Genomic DNA, 19,123 nt, shown 5'->3' with positions numbered 1-19,123 from the left:
CCGCTCCTCACAGGACTTGTGCTCCAGGCCCTTCACCAGCCTCGTAGCCCTTCTCTGGACACGCTCCAGGGCCTCGATGTCCTTCTTGTGCTGAGGGGCCCAAAACTGAACACAGCACTCGAGGTGCAGCCTCACCAGAGCTGAGGACAGGGGGACGATCACCTCCCTGGTATGCTGGCTGCACTATTCCCAATACAAACCAGGATGCCGTTGGCCTTCTTGGCCACCTGGGCACGCTGCCGGCTCCAGTCCCCCTGCCATGGGGGGGGGAATATCTTTGAACCGTATGCCTGAGCACAAAAAGCTCTAGCTGAGGCCATAACTGGTGCTCAGCTCATCTTGTCTGTGCCTGCAGCTGCCCTGGCTCAGCCCTGTGGGCATCAGCCGGCATCTGTTTTTGAAATGACAGGTTTGCAAGAAACTGTTTTTTTTCACCTTGACTGGATCACTGCCCCATGTTGCTGCATGTTCCTGCAGGGTTAGAGTACTGGGGAAAGCACAGAAATATTCATATAATACATCTGCTTTGCTACCACAGCCAATGTACTACTGGAAGTACTGTGGAGTGGATCTGCTCCTTGCCTTTTACAGGTGTGACTGAAATCACCCTCAAATCAAGAATCTAAACCAGCCAATGCTGAAATAGGGCAGACGAGCTGGAAAAAATGCACTGAGATGCTTTTATTTAAATAACGAGGACTTAAAAATTCTGAGTTTTAATACAAGTTAAATACAATACAGTGAAAATATCAGCTTTTATAGTTTTGCTTGTCTACACACAGCTTATTTAGAAATTCAATATATTTTACAGCTTATTAACAGTGACACCTGATTCTAACTGCCTGAGCTGCATTTAATAGCAATAGATTGTACAAAATACTGTGATATTAAAAAAAAAATGGTATACTGTACAAAAATATTTTTACAGTAGTTTGATATCTAAAAATCAGATTAGCTGCATCTGGAATTCACGGTAAAGTGTCCTCTCTCAAGAGGAACTGGTGGATAAATTGCTGAGCTTTCCTCTTTTCCGCTATATCAGGTGTGGGATGTCCAGGAGGAGGTCTAAGTAACAAGCCACCAAATATACTAGCTGCATTTTTGAGAGAGAAAGAGAGAGAGAACCAGTCAACAGCGGGCTATGAAAAGTAATTCCACCAACCCCACTCGGTCAAAATGAGAGAGAGCCTTGTTTCAGGATGGGGTGAGATAAAGCTGACAACACGTGCACCTCTTCTGTGTCCCTTTACAACTTTTTTTCAGGCTACTGCCAGGACAGTGTGTTTCTACGGACTGTTTGATAATTAAATGCTTCAGAACAGTAGAAGCCATGACTGCGAGCACTTTGGAGAACCGTGTTCTGTTACACAAACTGAAACCCCCCTCTGAACAGAATGGTTATTTTGCTCTCCTTACCAAGAATATTCACATCCAAATGGTTTTTCCCTGAATTTTTCAGTAGTTCTCGTAGAAACGCCATTAGATATTCAAATACATTTTTATGGCATTCTGGCAGCTTAGAGATAATCTGGGTGGAAAAAACAAACAACATTTATAGTGAAGAAATGGCAATGGCTTAGCAGCTTTATCTACTACCTGTCTGCAAACACAACAGAAACAGCTCTTAATAACCCAAGGCACATCAGTCCTAGATCCATTCTATTATGAGATGATGAAGTTTCTTAGAGCAAAAGCCTGTTATTTGTCTAGCATAAACCAGTCTGCTTCCCCCTCCTTCCAGAACAACAGAAACGGTCTCCCAGCGACGCTGGCATTACCTGGCTGCTCAGCAGGTAGTTGTTGGCACACTCCAAACAGCTGCTGTAGAAGCTGTAGCAGATGACCGGCTCTGGCAGGCTTTCCAGGAAGAGCAGCAGGGCCTCTGCTACCGAGTGGTTGCTGCCAACTGATCCAAAGATGGTTAAGGAAGAGGTGAGCACAGTATGGTCTATTTTGGTAGTATTTCTGCTGAAACATTAATCATTGCTTAGGTCTCCAGGAACTCCTGTTGTCCACAGCTTTGAGTCCACATATCAAACTCTGTTTCCATGGGCAGTCAGACACTTACATAGTTCATCAACGATCATTCATCAGCGTAGCAATGACTCTGCAGAGGCATTAGTACTGATTGCAAGTAGCAGTGAAGAGCTGCATATCTCAGCTACCATGAGATGAGAGACAGCAATTTAAAAACCACAATGGAGCACAGAAGACTGATAAAACCCTTCTTGGCTTAGATCTTTTGTTTGTGCAAAGTGAGCCCTACCAGACATCAGTCTAAAAGGATACGGAGGGTATCATGCATTCCTTTGTCCAAACAGTCTCGTATTTGCTCAAATTCAGACCTGAGGCCTGGTTGCTGAAACAGGTCCTCCTGAAAAGACCACCATCAGTCAATCTCAAGGGAAATAAATATTTGGGTAAATAAAGCACTGTCATTATAAACTGGCTGGAAAAATCTCCCTAGATTGGTCGTTATTAGCACCAGTCTCACCACGAGCAGTTCTAGTAAGGCTGTGGGACTGCAATAAAAAGCAATGCAGAAGGACAGCTGCTGGTGCATACTACACACTGAACACTGCAACTCGGGGTACTAAGATCACTTATCTCAAAAATGTCCTTTTCTTACCCTTTACCAATGGCCACAAACATCCACAGTTAGCCATGGCTGCCATTACCAGTATCTTGTCCAAAACTAAACGTAATGCAAACAAATTATTTTGCAATTCCAGCACAAGCACTGCCAACCTGCTGGGAAGCGTTGCGGTATAGGTGATCCACCATCATCCACAGCTCTTTGGGAATTTCCAGAGGCCTTTCAGCTTGAGTAGCAGCATCACTTGTTTCCAGCGGCATCAGGGTCTGAGAGAGGGGAGGAAAAAAAGGAGCTAGCCAACTTCTTGTTCAACTCTGCAGATTGCTTCACAGAGCTTACACCTGAGAATTAATACTTGTTACAGAACTGTGCAGCTTCACTCACTAGTCTTCATACAAGACAGGTCCAACAGGCACATTTGTATCAAAAGTGCAGGCAGAAAGAACAAGCTGCTCTCAAACACGCTTCATGTACACTCAGCTCTATGGAAACGTTACATCGTGCCTCACATATGCACACATCTCCATTCAGTGTGGGGAAAGCCAAAGGCTCCAGAGAAAAGGTCTACGTTTAGAAGCAGCACACCTTTTTTAAATGTGCAGGCAGAGCAAACAGTGCCTTACTGTCAGTGATCTACGTGAAATGGGTTGCTTCATCCACGTGAAGCACTACTGCAAGGTGTGAAGATGGCGCGCTAGGGAGCACAAGCTGTATCTGTATTCTCAGACTACAGACCAGGGAAGTGAAAGAAGGCTCTGTAGTAACAGACAGGACTTAACCACCTAGTTTTAATGGTTCCCGTGGGCTCAGAAGGGAAGCTTATCTTTAACTCACAAGGTTCTGAATGGATTCTGCTGACATGTCCTGGATCGGTTCCCGCATGTAACACAGTGTATGAATGGGAGACCCAAAGCAACTGGGCAAGTAGTTTCCTGTTACAGACAGAAAATAGTCCTTCCCCCTGTCAAGATGCAAGACCAAGATATCTTCAAGTTTTTCTTCTCCAGAGTTTAAGCGCGTAGCTGTTGATTTATTAACAAATAGCTCCAACTCGATCGTGATCTCAGAATCTGCCAAAATGTAAGAAAACCATACTGATTAAAAAATAATATTAAACCCATAAGCCTGTAAAAAAGCATAACATTGTCAAAATAGGAGAGAAAACTAAGCCAAAAGGTGACAATATTAGCTGATTAACATGAAATGAACAATGAGGAGCTCACCTGGTAGCAGAAAGCCCTTACTAGGATTAGCTATCAGCCACTCCTTGCAGTAGGTTTCCTCATCTGGTTTGCTGATAAATTCAAACTGGCAAGGCACTTGTCCATTGCGGATTGTAAACTTCTCTATCTGTAGCTGCATGTATTTAACATCCTCAAAATGGAACTAGAAACAAACATCAATCAACATCATCAGCCAATCCCCCCTTGCCAAGCACCACCAGCAATTCCTCATATTCCAGTCCCATAGTTTAATCATTAAGCAGCAAGATATCCAGATTAACCCTCTTGCTCCCACATCCCACCTCTTCCAGGATTAAATAGGATTACACTTGTTTACAGTGTACGCTCAAGTCATTTGCATTTGCGTGCACTTTAAAGCAAATGCTCCCCTCAAATAACGTCAATGAAACCTGAGAACAAGATAGCGGTAGCCTCAAATGTCTCAGTTGCTTGTCTGTTTTAGTTCCCAACACAAAAAGCAAATGCTGGTTTTGTGACCTTCTCCAAATCCTTCAGTATTTTACATTTTATGTTTCTAAGAACAAGCAACAGCGAGGGGCACAAACTGCCCTTTTACTCTCACTCTCCACCTCAGAGAGTAACAGAGCTGTGCGTTTCAGCCTGGTACCATAAATGAAATTTGCCTGCACCTAAAGCAGAAACAAATAAATATTTCAAGGATTTGTAAACAGAAAACAGATGAAAGTCAATATACTGTTTCTTTGGAACCAGACCCCACGTTCTAGTATCCATCTAACATACTTCTACCACTAGAATACACTTTTGGTGTAGGAATAGGAATGCTCAATGTGACCAGCAAGTCAGGGCAGATGAACATACCCTACCTCTCTCTGGGAGAGGGTCACCGAGGGAATGTTGGCATTCTCCATCTTATCCAGGGAGCGCACTATTTCCTCAAAGACTTTTCGATAGAGCTCCTCATTCACAACCTTCACCTGAAAAGGACACACACAGCACCAATTGGTATTTATTGTGCCTCTACGGGAGAGCTATAACACAGACTGAAACATGAAGTGGTTCAATTTTAATAGTACGCTAGCACATACAACACATTTGATGAACAGAACCGCTTGGAGCACTAATACTCTTATTCCTCCTCAGGACCCAACAATAAAGGACCTTGCTATAAGTAGCATATAACTAGCAAGAGAGGCAAGAGAGTCACCCAGTTATTTTTTGGGTGTTTTTTTCCTTTTTTTTTTTTTTAAACCACATTCCTGGGCTGTCAATGATGTAGCATGGCTGCACTGCAAGCAAAATGATTAAGAAAAAAAAGGAAAAGAATACTCATAAATTATTCTGCTGAAGTGAAGTATCACTTAATACAACCCTAGTTTACTAAGAACAATGATTCCACCTCAATATATTACCTAGCCCACCTTACAAGCCATTGTTCTGTGTAGATGCCATAAAAGTGGGGATAATCCAGCATGAGAGCTTCTTCCCTCCTCCCCCTCTCCCCACACACAGGACAAGGTCAGCAGAGTTATTTCCTTAGGTACAGACGTACTTACCCCAATATCAAACACAGAGCTAACTGGCTTGTGATCACTGATCTTCAAAGCCATATGGCTGCGATAGCTCAGCTGAGCAATGTTCTGCCCTTTCCAGAGTATCCGATCACACCATGCTGGAACACGACACTTCTCACTAGGACAGAGGTAAAAATTACAGTTTCCAGGCACAGTTCAGGTGGAGTAACACTGCGAGGCAGAATTCTGCTCTCCCAGGGATTCGGTGTTTTCCTGACAAGGCCAATTTCTGCATTTTTTTTAACTTTATTTTTACCACATTCAGTGATGACATTAGCCATTGATGTCATCACATACGAAGCAATCACTGTACCTTGTGTCCCAGTCATCGCAGCCAGCATCATATTTGTATGTTGGTTGGAAAGAAATCTCTCCCTCTGTAAAGCCTTCAAAGACCGCTTTTGCATTCATTTGCCTCTTTAGCTACAAAAGAAAAAGGAAATTAAATAAGCTTAAGCACAATTCCCATATGAGCTAAATGGGAGCACCGAGAAGGCTAAGGAGCACCTGCAGGTAGGTGAGGGAGGCATCAGTACCTGGTCATACTGGCAAAGCTCTGAAAATGCTTTCTCGTCTACAAGCTGCTTCACTTTTGCCACATCCAGTTCCTCCAGCCGATAGTTGAGGTCACCCAACCATAAGATCACACTGAAAGAGAATGTAGACCAAAGCTACTCTTTCTACCGTGGCTAATTTTAGTTCCCATTCTGCATGTTTGTCACAATCTTTTACTAATTGACGATTTTACTATTCTTCAATGACTAAATCCTACAACCCACTGAGAAGATTGATGCATATTATTGCCCCATTCCAACTTCATACAGGAAAATAAAACAAGGCCTGGAAGACTGTAAAAAGATAAACGATTGCCAGAACTCTATAGATGACCACTGTCAAAACCAGGGTTATAGCAAAGCCTTTCTGACCCTTCCTGACTAATAATTGGATCGCTAGCCACCCTTCTCACATCCCTGTGAGAGAACCTTACACCCCACCATGTTCCTAATGCCCTGTCTTGCCACCTGCAGTGAATCAGGTAATCAAAGGCGAAGCATACTCATGTTTGCTAATAGTGAGAGGTGGCAAATTTGGATCCGATTGGCAGAATTGCATCCGAGAGCAGATGTCCTTGAAGTCCTGGTTCCTCCGCTCATATTCCTCCGTGTGAGCTGCAAGGTGAGAATTCACAATGCACACACTAGTGTTATGGAATTTAAACCTTATGGCAACACCACCTTTGTTACCCTGAAAGATAAAGACAAAGATGCTGGTCAGAAGCTTTTGTTCTGTACACAACAGATAAATCCAGAAATGAGCTAACGGCAGTGGACAAGCCAGAAGACATTGAGGCAGACCATTTAATTCCAGAAGAAGGAAAAGGCTGAAAACCCAATTGGTGATAATTACTTCATGAATTTAAGCCAGGAACTCGTGTGAGGATTTCACACAGCAACAGAACATGGCAAGCAAATTTACAGAACACAGTTTGTAATTCAGGATTTAGTTAATACAAAAGGAAATTCAAATCAACAAGGGAGCTGGTCAGTTGCTTCAACAAGTCCTGAAACCTGTTTAGCAACAAACAAGACCTTTCAACACAGACAATTAAAAAAAAAAAAAAAGTAAGTGGAGGAGGAAGCACACGGCTTAGCTGGCCAAAAACACCTCTGCCAAGTTATAGCTGCAGTGTTCATGAAACTACAACCAAAGGGCACAGACTTCATTCCAGTGATGCAGAATGGCAAGAGGCCAATAAGTCCTCCTCAACAAAACTATAATCTGGATAGACACGTTTCTTCTACTTATGTTTCCTCGCATTAATTGCTTTGAGCAAAATCACAGCCAGCATCAAGCTATGTGAGACTGGGGCCCCACACAGCCCAGCACATGTAATCAGGAAAAAGCCTCCAAGGAAGCTTCTCCCACAAGGTCTATGAGCTTTTGAGAACACACGGTGATTCCCTCTAGCAACAGCCTGAGCTGTCACAGAGACGGGACTCTACATTTCTAAAAGCAGCTGCCTCCTTTAGCTAGAGGAATAACCACTACATCTAAGGAGAGGAGAGCCCTGGGGAGCTCCGAAGTCTCACCCCTTCTCACGCACAGTTGTCATTCTTACCATCCTCCCCATGATGCCAGTTCCCACAGTCTCAATTTCCACCTCGGAGATGTTCAAAGCAAGGTCTGCTTTCACATACAACAGAAGCATTATTCCCACAAGCCGCACAAGTTTCACCTGAAAAATAGATCCTGTTGCACTAAATACTAGAATGAGAGAAGGCACATTGTCCCCCAGCCCAGAACAAGGGTCAGCAAAACACAGATGGAGGAGAGTTCCGGGCTCATCCAACAGCCCACCTCACCACACAGTACACAGGCACTCTATCAGCACAGCACAAGAGGGAGCCAGGGACCAACACCACAGTAAAGGAAGCCGAAGCCCAAAGCAAAGGCCGAAGCACAGGCAGCCCATAGAAGGAGCTTCCCTTAAACAAGCGACAAGAGACAAAGCAGACCCAAGGAGCAGGAGCCGAAACACAGGCAGTGTTCCTACCAAGATACCTTCGCGCCTCATTCCACCATGCATTATGGAGACAGACATGGCAGATGCTAAGACGCTTCCTACTCACTTCCCCCAAGACAGCAGGAGCTTCATTTATGCACGGTGCCTAGCTGCTCCCTCCTGTCCTGCCCTCTGCCTTGGCACCCTGCACAGTAACACTACCTACTTCACCTTCAGAGCACTTCTGACTGAGCAAAAGCTGCAGACAATGAACCTCTGGAAGACACAGCAATTGAAAACAGGAAAAAGCAAAGTGAAAAGAGGCCCAAGTGGAAAATGATTCCACATTCAAACCTCCCAAAAAGCCCCATTTACCTTTGCATATTTGGCATCTGGGTGAAGACTATCGGTTACAGCTTTAAACCATTCTTCTTCCTTCGGTGTGTCATTGAAAAAGAAGGCCTCTTTACTCAGATCAAGCTCCTGGAAACTGCAGTAGAAGAAGAAACCCATGTATGCAGGCACTTTTTTATAACTCCAGCCCTTCCCTCCAGGAAAGAACTAAGACAATTTATACTCACACTAAATTTGTAACTTAAAACTCAAATTCAGTTATGCTGATTTCAGAGGCAAGTTAAATGTAAAGCTAATTGTTAGAATTAAATGGAACAGTATTAAAGCTTTTGCAAAACTGCAGTGCCATAGAGTCCAACCACTAGCAGAATAACAGCCCTTTCAGGCTACGCAAACACACATTCTAGAGCTGTGCAACAGAGTAAGGCAACGCAAACATTCCTCAGCTGTGATGTCTTGGCTGAACACCTCATGCTACAGATCACAAGCAAGCAGCCAGAGTCAAGGTTTGGAAGGTAGAGCTGGAAGGAGACACTCACCCCACGCAGTAAATGTCTGGAGGCTCCGCGTCACATCTCAGCCAGGGCTGGAGGCTTTCCCTGGGTGACTGACCATTCACATTATAAGTCCCAATAAAAAATCTGCAAAGAATTCACTTTTGTTAAATCCCAGAGCTGCAGATACCACTAGTATTAGCCCAGGCACTTAATAATAATTATGTAGGAGTAACTTGTTTCCATGAGGGATTAGGGCAATGTGACAAAGTCTAAATTCCTACAATGATTTAATTACAGTAGCGTCTTTATAGCCTGTTTTACAGAAGGATGCACATTTTTGCATAGAGTGTAAAAAGACACAAGAATAGAGCTGTGCAGTAGCAGTTCGAAATGATAAATTCATTGAACGACCTGCATAAATGGATTTTAACCACAGTAAAGTTTTTGTCCTGATTATATTTTTCACCCAAGCTCTTATGAGCTTAGTAGGACAACTGCAAGGCTAACAGTAAACAGGAGTGAGAGAGAAGGCCAGGGGTGCACAGAATTGATGCATTTCCAGGCATAGGAAACTTACTCCCACCCCCAAAACAAGCTCTTCTCGGGAATGATCATTACCTGAAGTTCTGGATGTACGTGTAGGAATCCTCCTTTTGTACGAGCTGTGATTTAACAATAGTATCTCTTAGTCCAAACTTTGGTTCTGATAAGATTGAAGCCATGTTTGAAACCATTACGTTGGAGGACCGCACCATTTCAGTTTTCACATCAGATTTGACTTTGCTTTGCCTGGAAGGGAAAACAAAATTGCTAGATGAAGCCCAGGATAAACACACACCCTGAACAGCTTATTTCTGCTACCGAGGATGTGATTCTCATTTACCTGTCTGTTTCACTGATCAGTGTGCAGAATAAGCAAACAAGACCAAAATGAGCGTTTCTTAGAACAGCTCAGACCTTCTCCAGATAAAACCAGTTTAACTAACTGAAATAACAACCCGTTCTCCCTAAGCTGGTGCAGCCTGTTGAGTCAGGGCAGACCTTGTTCACCTGTACACAAAGCCGTACACGTTTCCTGCTTACTGGAACAGGGAGATGCGGCTCTGATCTCCCTCTGCTCAGCCCTTCTGACCTCAGCGAAGAATGAAAAACTGTTTGTTTTCATGGTGGAAAAGTCCCAGATCTATCTAGAAAGGAGGCGGCAAAGAGTAGATGGGGACAGAGGTGGTTTTATTTAGTATCTTGTTGCTCTGTGATTTATTGCAGACTCCTTTTGCAACAGTAGTAATGCCACAGCTTGGGAGTTCCCACAAGCAAGTGCATGATATAAATTTAAGGTCAACAACCTACACATGAGTGCCAAGGACGGCACAGAGACAGACTTTGAAGGATATGCAGCAGGGTCCACGAAGTCCTGGGAACTGGAAAATGAAACTCTAAGAGTGTATCTATGAGACATGGTGGCCCTAAGCCAATGCTCTCTGAATTCAAAACAAACAACGCTAGCAGGTCCTGTCCCACCAAACAGCAAAATATGCCCAAATAGGGGGCCTAGCAGGACTGGCTCTGAGAGGCAGTGCTGAAATTCCCACTCAAGTTTTGACAGCGTGCTTATGCTGAGCTTTTTTTCTCTCTCCTAGCTAGAATCTGTGATTCTCTTCCCAAAAAGTTGCCAGCTACTGCTCTAGATCCTGCTACCTCTGATGACCGCAGCTGGCACAGTTGCCAGCACCTGGAAGCAGATAATGCAGCAGGCAGATTCCTCAAGCACTGGTGTCTGCACAGACCTGTCACGCTGGGACCAGAAAGACCAACTTCCCCATGCGGTTTCCAGCTGAAAACCAGGAAACCCAGACAGAAAGCTCTCTGCAACTTGTCTTCCCCTCGACATCAAAATATCAACAGCTTGCCCACTGCAGCTCATTCCGTCTGTACACAATCATACAGAAGCACACAGAAGTTTGGTGCTATATATATTTACTGTCAACAAAGAGCCTCTGCAAAGGGGAAGCACAGCTAGACAGGCAAAGAAACATTGCCACCACTTTTACACCTCCCTAGACCCTCCCCAGAGAGCTGATGCACACAAGTATTGCTTCAACTACTTCGACGAAAATACTCCAGAAGTGAGAGGGAAACCATACCTGGGAGCACCTTTATCGGTGCTGTCATGGCTCCAGTTCTGATTAACTGCAAGTTTTTTTCCATTCTGCTTGATGCCTTCAGAGCCAACCACCTCTGGAAAAAAAAAAATCAAGTTTCACATGAAACACAAAGTGTTCTTTAACTTATCAACACACTTAGGCAAACAGAAGGGAAAACCAATGGGCAGAATACAGTTTAGGCTTGTACAGAGAAACAATGTGTCCCACAGACTCTCTTTTTGTTATCTGATCAACTCATCTTATTTTGACAGAACTGTTTGGTGGTGACGCAGCTTCCCCTGCAGAGGAACGACTTACACCAGCGTGCCATAAGGCCACAGAGAGCAGCAGAGCTGCCGGCTCTCCTTCAGAGCTAAGCCAAACCAGGACTGGCACCATAAAATCCAGGGCTTTATCCTGGAAATCCAGAAAAACTAAGCTAATAATTAGCTTTTTCTTTCTGAAGCAAGATGGGAAGTACAAGGAAAGGAAGAAAAAAGACTAAACACACTAACATTTAAAGGGTTTGGGTCTCTCTGCAGAAACAGAGCAAAGCACAGGAGCCGTTCCCTGCAAAGCAGTGCAGTAGTCACCATACGAACCTGCCACAACTCAGCAGAAATAAGTGCTGCCATGTAAATTCAACGTCCCTGAAGAAGTAACAGGGCAGCTAGTATGCAAATGCTGCTAAATACAGGTGCAACGCTAAACACGTTATACCGTGTTAGCAAAATTTGACCAGTCTCAGCATTTGTTTCAGCTATGACATTCTGCTGATAAGTGGCAAAGTAACAGTTAAAGCAGAGAATTTTGCATGGGGTTTTCCGTACTTAAGGTGCAAAAACAGCAATATCAAGGCAACAATACTTCGCACACCAGTCTAATGATGGTATACAAAATGTAAGCTTGTAAGATTTCTATTCATTCGGCTGAGCTTCTCCTTCCGTGAGCACTACCCAGAAAAACTAAAGTTTTATCACTGTCATAGTACACCCTCTAGGACAAGAGCACAAACCAGAAACAGAACTTAAAGTACTTTACACAAGCACTCAGAATATAAACAAGCTGACAAGAAGTGGCCATATTCTCAGCTTGGAAAACCTCTTCTGCCCAAAGAGCCCTCCCAGAATAAAGACTCTGTAAGAGGATTAATCGGAGGCTGTTTCCAGAAGAGCACATGATTCAAGCCTCATTACAGATCACACAAGCAAAGTCCTGTAGCAATGAGCAGGAGCAGCCTTTGCTAAAACAAACTCTGAAATTAGCAGTGTGCATCTCTGCTAGCAGAAACGCGTTTGGCTTCGGATGCAGCATCACCAAGTTTCAGTACTCCCTCAGAGTTCATCCAACCACAAGCGTTTCCCAGATGCATATTTTAATGCTCTTAAACAAAAGCTTAAATTAATTAAAATTAACTTAAATTTAAGTTAACATTTAAATGAACAAGATATGCCTGCTCCTCGAAGAAAGATGAATGTTTCTCTCTATCTGCAGTTCAGTGCTGCACCACGAAGCGCAGTCCCAGTGAGCTCGGGCAGAGCCACGAATTTTCTCCATAGGCATTGAGTGCTTAATCAGAGCTGCTCGAGCCTCTGCAAGTTTTCCTGATAAAGACCATGCGAGGGATCTCGACAGTGACAAGAACCAACTTGAACTTTCACTGTAAAGAGCAGAGCAACCAGACAACTGTTTCTCTGGTAGCAGGAAGGGAGCAGAGGTTCATCTTTATTACCCGCAGACGCCAACAGCGCTGGGCAGCAGGCAGGAGCTGGTTGTGCCGCTGCTGGCAAGGTTTGTGTGCCTGCTCCGTGCTGCTGGCACAGCTGCCACGCAGGGCGAGATGGCAAGCCAAAGATCACAGCCATACATTGCACCTTGGCATTTAAAAAAATATATTTTTGCTGATGATGTTATGTAGGATTCTCTTTAGAAAGAGATTAGCCCTGGGAATGGGCTGTTTCCTTCAGATAAATTCACATCTAGACAGGAGGTTGCTCAAGCCAAAGGAGGTCTGTATATTAGCAATCTAACGTGGAATATTTTAGCAAGATAATGACCTTATGTAATAATTGAACTGGGCACAGAAATAAAGGGCAACATGCAGAGATAAGAAAGCAGCAGAATCAGGATTTGCAGCTAGAAGGGACTTACAAAACAAAGCCTTTCTTATTAAACGTGTGCAGCGGCGTTATAACACTGTTCTACAGCAGTTCGATGTCACCTCTCTTCTGGATAAAGCAGGATCCAGGCTTAGTGCTGGAAGGGGGGAATTAAATTAGCCCTGCCATCAGTTGTGCCAGTCTCAGCCAGCCCACTCTTTGCGTAACGAAGTGCACGCAGCAGTCCACGCGGGACGGCGCTACGCCTGGCTGGAGGGAAGTCACTTCGTGCTTTCTGCTGTTCCAAATGAAGCAAAACTGCAGTTGTGATTGTGACCGTGCACACGGATAGGATTTTAGATAAGGGTATTAACTGAAATTGGGAACATAAACTATGGACATTTAAATTCCATTATAGATTCTCTCATTCATTAACCAGCCTTAATCCACAGAGAGTACAACAAACCAATATTACCACTAGCAAATGGCCGCATTCACACAGTATTTAAATGTGATTTGATTTGCCTATGAAAGTTGCTCGCTCAGTACTCATGTTCATTTAATGACAAAGCAAGAGCTAGTAATGGAAAACAGCAGACAAAACCTCATTCTGTATCAATTTATATTCCAAAAAAATCCCAAGTGATGGCAGAGAGCGCTTTCTTCTTCTAAAATGAGAAAAAAAAAATCCCTAAACTCCTCCAACTCAAGAAAAACACAATCAAGCCTTGAAAAGGCAACTTTGTCAAAGCTCAAAGGCATGACTTGATAGGAGAACTACTTTCCAACAAGCTTACAATTCAAAGAGCGTTACTGTGCTCCAGATACAACAAAAACAAACCAGCAAAGGAACCGGCTTGTGTTTCATTCAGCATGCTTTTAGGGACGTGGTTTAGTGGGTGATATTGGTGGTAGGGGGACGGTTGGACCAGATGGTCTTGGAGGGCTTTTCCAACCTTGATGATTCTAGGATTCTATGCCCAGGTCTCCCCCAGTCAGTTCTACGCAATGAGTTAAAATGCCATGTCTGAACACATGTTCCCAGATCCCTACCTTGGCTCAATCCAATTTGTGCAGCTGCCTGAGGTCTGAGTTACAAAATCCATCCTTTCTCTTTCTCTCTTTTTTTTTTTAAACACACAACTGACAGCGAAATAAAAAGAAGGAACGTCGGTGGCACCAAACTGCACCCACGTGAATACGAGGAGCCCAGCCGAGCTGAAAGTGGGTGAAGCAGAAACGGTTCGATTTCGATTTTGAATCCCACCCCAACTTCCAGGAATTGTTCCAGCTCTGCGCTGACTTCTAGGAATCGCCCTTTCTCACAAACTCACTTTGCAAAGGGAAAAAGCAGCAGCAGCAGCGACCGGGGGCATGTGTGATAGCATCGAGCCGGCAAGAGGAAGAGGCCGATGCCACAGCGCTGAGAGCGAGGGCGAAGGCAGCAGCGCTGCGGGACTGCTGCGAGGTGCAGCCAGGGCACACGAAGGCCGGCGATTAAGAAAGCCAAGCCTCCAAAACCTGTCAGGCCCCGCAAGCGCTGCCTAGGCTGGCACAGGGCTGTGGTGCCTGGACGGGGCAATCCCATAGCGGGCAAAGCTCTTCTGGCAATGCCCCCCGACGTGCTTCTCGTCGCTGCCTTCGATTCTCTGCCCGCAGAGGAAGCCCCAGAAGCAGAAGGGACCCCGCAAGACCCCGCCAGCTGCCTCCACGCGCCCTAAATTCACTGCCCCAACCCCCGCAGCCCCCCTGGCCCCTCAGGGAGCTGCCGAGCCCCGTGTCCGAGAGCCGGGCCCTTTCCCTTCCCCTCTCAGAGCGCTCCCCGAGCCCCACAAGCCGCCAGCACCCCCCACACCCGGCCGGGTCCCCCCGGAGCCACGGCCACCGGCCGGCCCGGGCAGAACGGCTCTGCTACCGCCGGGAGGCGCCGAGCCGAGCCGGGCCGGGCCGGGCCGTGCCAGGCGGCTCCCCCGCCTCCAGCCCCGCTCCCGGCCCCCTCCGGCAGCAGCGGGTCCCGCCGGGTCCCCACAGACCCCCGCAGCCCCCGGGCTCACCTCGGCGGGGCCTCCCGCCCGCCGACATCGGGGCAGCTCGGCCGCTGCCGGCCCCGCTCCGCCCCAGCCCGGCTCCGCCCGGCGTGGGGCGGCGCTCGTCGTCCCCTATCCCGCCCCCGAGCAGGGACGGGAGGGGACGGGGAAGGGGAATGGGCCGCGGAGAGGTGGCTGGTAGCGGAGCAGCAGGGCCCCGGGCGGCCGCTGACAGCTCTGGGAGCAGCGAGAGCCAGCCCCAGGGCCCCGGAGCTGCCCCAGGGCCCCGGAGCCATCCTGGAGTTGCTCCGGAGTCGCTCCGAAGCTGCCCTAGAGCTGCCTCAGGGCCCTGGAGATGCCCTGGAGCCGTCACGGAGCTGCCCCAAGGCCCCGGAGCCATCCTGGAGTTGCTCCGGAGTCGCTCCGGAGCCTCCCCGGGGCCCTGGAGCTATCCCAGGAGATGCCCCTGGGTCCCGAAATGCTCCCCAGGTGCTGTCTTCCTGGCCAGAGTGAAAGGTGACGGCCGTGGGCATAGAGATTTGCGTGCCTGTGTCCTCCTGGAGCAGCACACACCTTCAGCACATCTGCTAAAGGGGCACCGAGCTGCAGGCACAGAGGAAGATGCTGGTGGAAAAAGTGCCAGGGTGTGAGAAAAAGCAAGAAGGGGGCGAGCAGACACAGAGCATCTGAGGAGACAGCTTGCGGTCGATCAGGGCACGCAAAATAAATTTCCACGGGGCCTTCTGACTGCACAGTGCATGGGTTGGTCACAGCTCAAAGTGCTGCTGAGCTCTCTGATGCTGCACAATCGTTACCCTTGCAAAGCGTCGCAGCTCAGCACCAGTTTCAGCAGCAGAGGCTGACGCTGCTCTTCCTCCCAAGCCTACAAACACAAGCCACCAGCCAGGCTCCCTGCGCCTCTAACACCGAGCACGCGCACAGCTCGTACCTGAGCTGCACCTGCTGATCTCCTGCAGGAATGTGCGGGTGTGGGAGCCAAAGGGCAATCGCACCGTGAGTCGATCGTCTTCTGAACTGATCTGGACCGTCACATCAGAGCCTGTCAATAATGGGAGGAGAAGAGCTCGTGGTTGGTGCTGCCAAGCACTCAGAAACACCCAGCATTTTCTGCACTCTGCAGCAGCTGGTGCACACATACAGACTCTATCAATAAGTCTCCCCGGGTCTTTCTTTTTCACATTTTACATGAGAATGCCATTTAAAAATATAAAAATCACTGTTCGTAATAATTTTTGTTCCACTCATTCAGTAACAGTGAATGCATTTGGTGGCCACTGCGGTAGGTGTTAAGCAGCACCATGTCCACTGATGCCAGCCCAAACTGCTGCTGATGCCAGGTATTTGCCATCACTGCTCTGGTACCGTCCCACCCAAATGCCTCCAAGACATTTTGTAGATGTTGTCTTAGCAGGAAGATATGTAACAGTCTCTGCATGCTCCACTAACACTTGGTTTTGCTGGTCACCCTTTGTTACATCTTGTGTGTTTTGATAACAGACACAAATAGCTGTGCCTGAAAGAAACCCTGGAAGGGCCGATAATTGATCTTTCAGCAGCTGTTTAAAAACATTTGGAGAAGCGGTTCCTCTGGTTGAACAGGGGTGACAACGCTGTCGGCATGAGGAGAGTAATGGCAAGCAGCTCACCCAGGAAGACAAGATCCCCTTGTTCCACAGCGTACACCTACAGAGGAGTAACCTCTGTCTACAGCTCAGAGCACAAAAGCGCGTCCTTCTGCCCCGCTGCATGCAGCTGGTGCAGGGCCCAGGGATTTCTAGAGCACTGACACTTAAACAGCAACAAAACTCACCGATGACATGAAGGTCGCTGTCAGGTATCACTGCAAAAGCAAAGGAAAGTTCAGTCACAAGCAAAGCAACAGGATTGCTGACTACAAAAATACTTCAAGGCTGGGGAGCTCAGCAAGGTCCTCAGGCCCCAAATGTTCCCTGCAAGCACGGGGATGGGCAGAGCAAACCTGCCGGGGCAGGAGGCCGTGGGTGATGCTTGGTAGGACACAGGGCGCTCTGGATTGCAGAGCGATTAATCTGGTGGGGCCCTTCCAGCTATGCCATGTGGTTCATAAGCTTCACCAGGGATTATAAATTGAAGAGAAAATGGGAAGGGCTGAGTAGGTCTCAAGTTTCAGCCAGCAGAGCAACAAAATATGGACTCCAAATCCCTCCACCCCCTTCTTCGGAGGTGGTCACTACATCCCCAAAGTGCGTTCATACCTTCTTGCACTGCAAACCCTTCTCTGATGGGGATGACTTTCTCCAGCCAGACATCCTCAGCGGTTATGGCCATCCGCCGGTGACTGTATATGTAGATCCTGCAAGCATGGAGCAGACACAGAGGTAATGTCTCCCCTCTGGCATCTCTGCAGGTAGGGGCAGACCCCGTCCCATCCAGCAGCAGCTGCCAGCGTGGCCTCGTGCAAATCCCCAAGCAACCTCTCCACCACGCACCCGTCGTCCCGCTTACCCTGTCATTTAAATAAAAATGTGTTCATGTTATTGGCGACACACACCAAGCCCACATCTGCAGGGCCTGGGCTCGCCTCGTTACCCGTCTGTACAGCACAGCAGGAGAAATGCCAAGGCACAACTCCTCCCAAACACTGCTCTATCAGACCTCGCCCTGGTAGAACGTGCTTTGGGATAGGAAGGGATTTCAGGCACTTTCCAAGGCCTACAAAAAAAACCTGTCAAGCTGTGCTGCAGCCTCTCCTCCTGCCAGCAGCATCCCCCTGCCCTCCCCGCTCCGGCACCTACGCGTGCTCTCCGCAGCTCTCCACCAGGCCCAGCAGCCGGCTCTCCACGCTCTCCCCACCAGCCAGGGTTCCCTGCACGGCCTTCGGTTGGGGTCAAGGAACAGCAAACAGCGATGGGATCCCGGCGGGGCCTCCTCAAACCGGGGTGGGCCCGGAAAAGGGAGGAAAGCCAGCATCACCGCGGCACAAAGGATATGATTCGACACGTCGCTCCACCGGCCAGGGTCTCCTGGATGGCCACCGACTGGTCCATGCTCCGCGCCCACGAGGCGAGAGCCGGCGGTCCCGAAGCAGGCCCCGAAGCAGACGGGGAGCAGCAGCAGCAGCAGCCCTGGGGTGATGCCAAGCTCCGCGATGCAGCTCAGGGAGGCTGGACCAGGACTGGGACCGGGACCAGGACCGGGATCAGGACCAGAACCGGGGATATGGCCACGCTCGGTCCCACAGAGGCTCCCGGGGACCCCTCACTTCTTGTCCCGCTCCCAGCTGGGCTCTTGGGGCCGGAGGTGGCCGAGGCCCGCCCCGCTCCCGGCCTGCCCCAGGCGTTCCGTTAACCCTTCGCTCCGGGAAGGGCCCGAGCCCAGCTGCACGCTCCCATCTCAGGCGCCGCTGTCACCAGGGGGGCGGCCGCGGGGGTCACCGGGTGCTGGGGGGCTTCGTGACGCTGTCTGGAGCGCTCCCACCCAAAGCAGAGCACGGCCAGCCAGGTCCCAAAGCCCCAGGAAACACGCCGAGCCTCATTTTCCGGCCCCGCTCAACGAGCTTGCAAACGATTTTTACAGCTGGCCGCACGCAGTTCACCGATATTAGAGGGTGAAAAGCCGGGGAAGGGAGCGGGAGTGATGGAAAACAGCCAACAAAAGAGGGTGAGGAACTTCCCCGAGCTGAGGATGCCCCTGTGTGTCCTGAAGGGGAAAAAAGGAGAGGAGGAAGCTTTGGGGTCGGTAGCAGGCAGGAGAGGCTAATTTCCTCGTGAAAGAGGAGGGGCTCTTTTTTCAGCAGCACTTTAAATTACTTTTCGTTACATTTTCGTTACATTTCAAGACCCAGCTGGTGTGAGCCAACTTCTGAGCTCCTGCTTTAATTATGCAAATCAATTACTGCAGAGTGTGTAAGCAGGTGCTAGGAAATGTCACCAGACAAAGCCGTTTGCATACTAAACAGAGGGGAGTTTGGTCTAAATCAGCTCTTCCCCCAGCTGCAGAAGTGACGGCCGAACTCTAGCAGCTATGAAAAAAAGCAGCAGTGTTTGCTAAAGCCACCGCTCCGCCGCCTGTCTTTCCCCTCCCTCCTCTGCACTCCTGCAGCGGTACAGAATGGACAAGAGCCTGCA

At 48.0% G+C, this 19,123-nt stretch overlaps 1 protein-coding gene across 2 annotated transcripts; it reads right to left on the bottom strand.

The window, feature by feature from the left end:
* Positions 1-657: 657 nt before the first annotated feature.
* INPP5B (inositol polyphosphate-5-phosphatase B) lies at positions 658-18,381 on the bottom strand. Of its 2 annotated transcripts, XM_013184329.3 has the most exons (22): positions 17,987-18,381; positions 17,792-17,871; positions 17,252-17,349; positions 16,828-16,857; positions 15,946-16,056; positions 10,871-10,964; positions 9,345-9,515; positions 8,769-8,870; positions 8,251-8,365; positions 7,492-7,608; positions 6,430-6,617; positions 5,909-6,020; positions 5,686-5,795; positions 5,355-5,490; positions 4,665-4,775; positions 3,820-3,982; positions 3,431-3,666; positions 2,749-2,862; positions 2,290-2,374; positions 1,779-1,906; positions 1,417-1,528; positions 658-1,093 (listed from the first exon to the last, which is right to left on the bottom strand). In XM_013184329.3, exons 1-22 carry the CDS (start codon positions 18,041-18,043, stop codon positions 969-971), a joined length of 2,595 nt encoding a protein of 864 aa, XP_013039783.1. In that variant the 5' UTR covers positions 18,044-18,381; the 3' UTR covers positions 658-968. The 2 variants fall into 2 exon arrangements, with proteins under 2 accessions (XP_013039783.1, XP_047929211.2); XM_048073254.2 differs by lacking the exons at positions 15,946-16,056; positions 16,828-16,857; positions 17,252-17,349; positions 17,792-17,871; positions 17,987-18,381 and adding an exon at positions 15,024-15,119.
* Between the last annotated feature and the right edge of the window lie 742 nt (positions 18,382-19,123).

The sequence above is a fragment of the Anser cygnoides genome, chromosome 24, assembly GCF_040182565.1.
Source record: "Anser cygnoides isolate HZ-2024a breed goose chromosome 24, Taihu_goose_T2T_genome, whole genome shotgun sequence".
NCBI lineage: Eukaryota > Metazoa > Chordata > Aves > Anseriformes > Anatidae > Anser > Anser cygnoides.
Note: the sequence above shows the minus strand (reverse complement) of the source record. Positions and strands in the feature narration are given on the sequence as shown.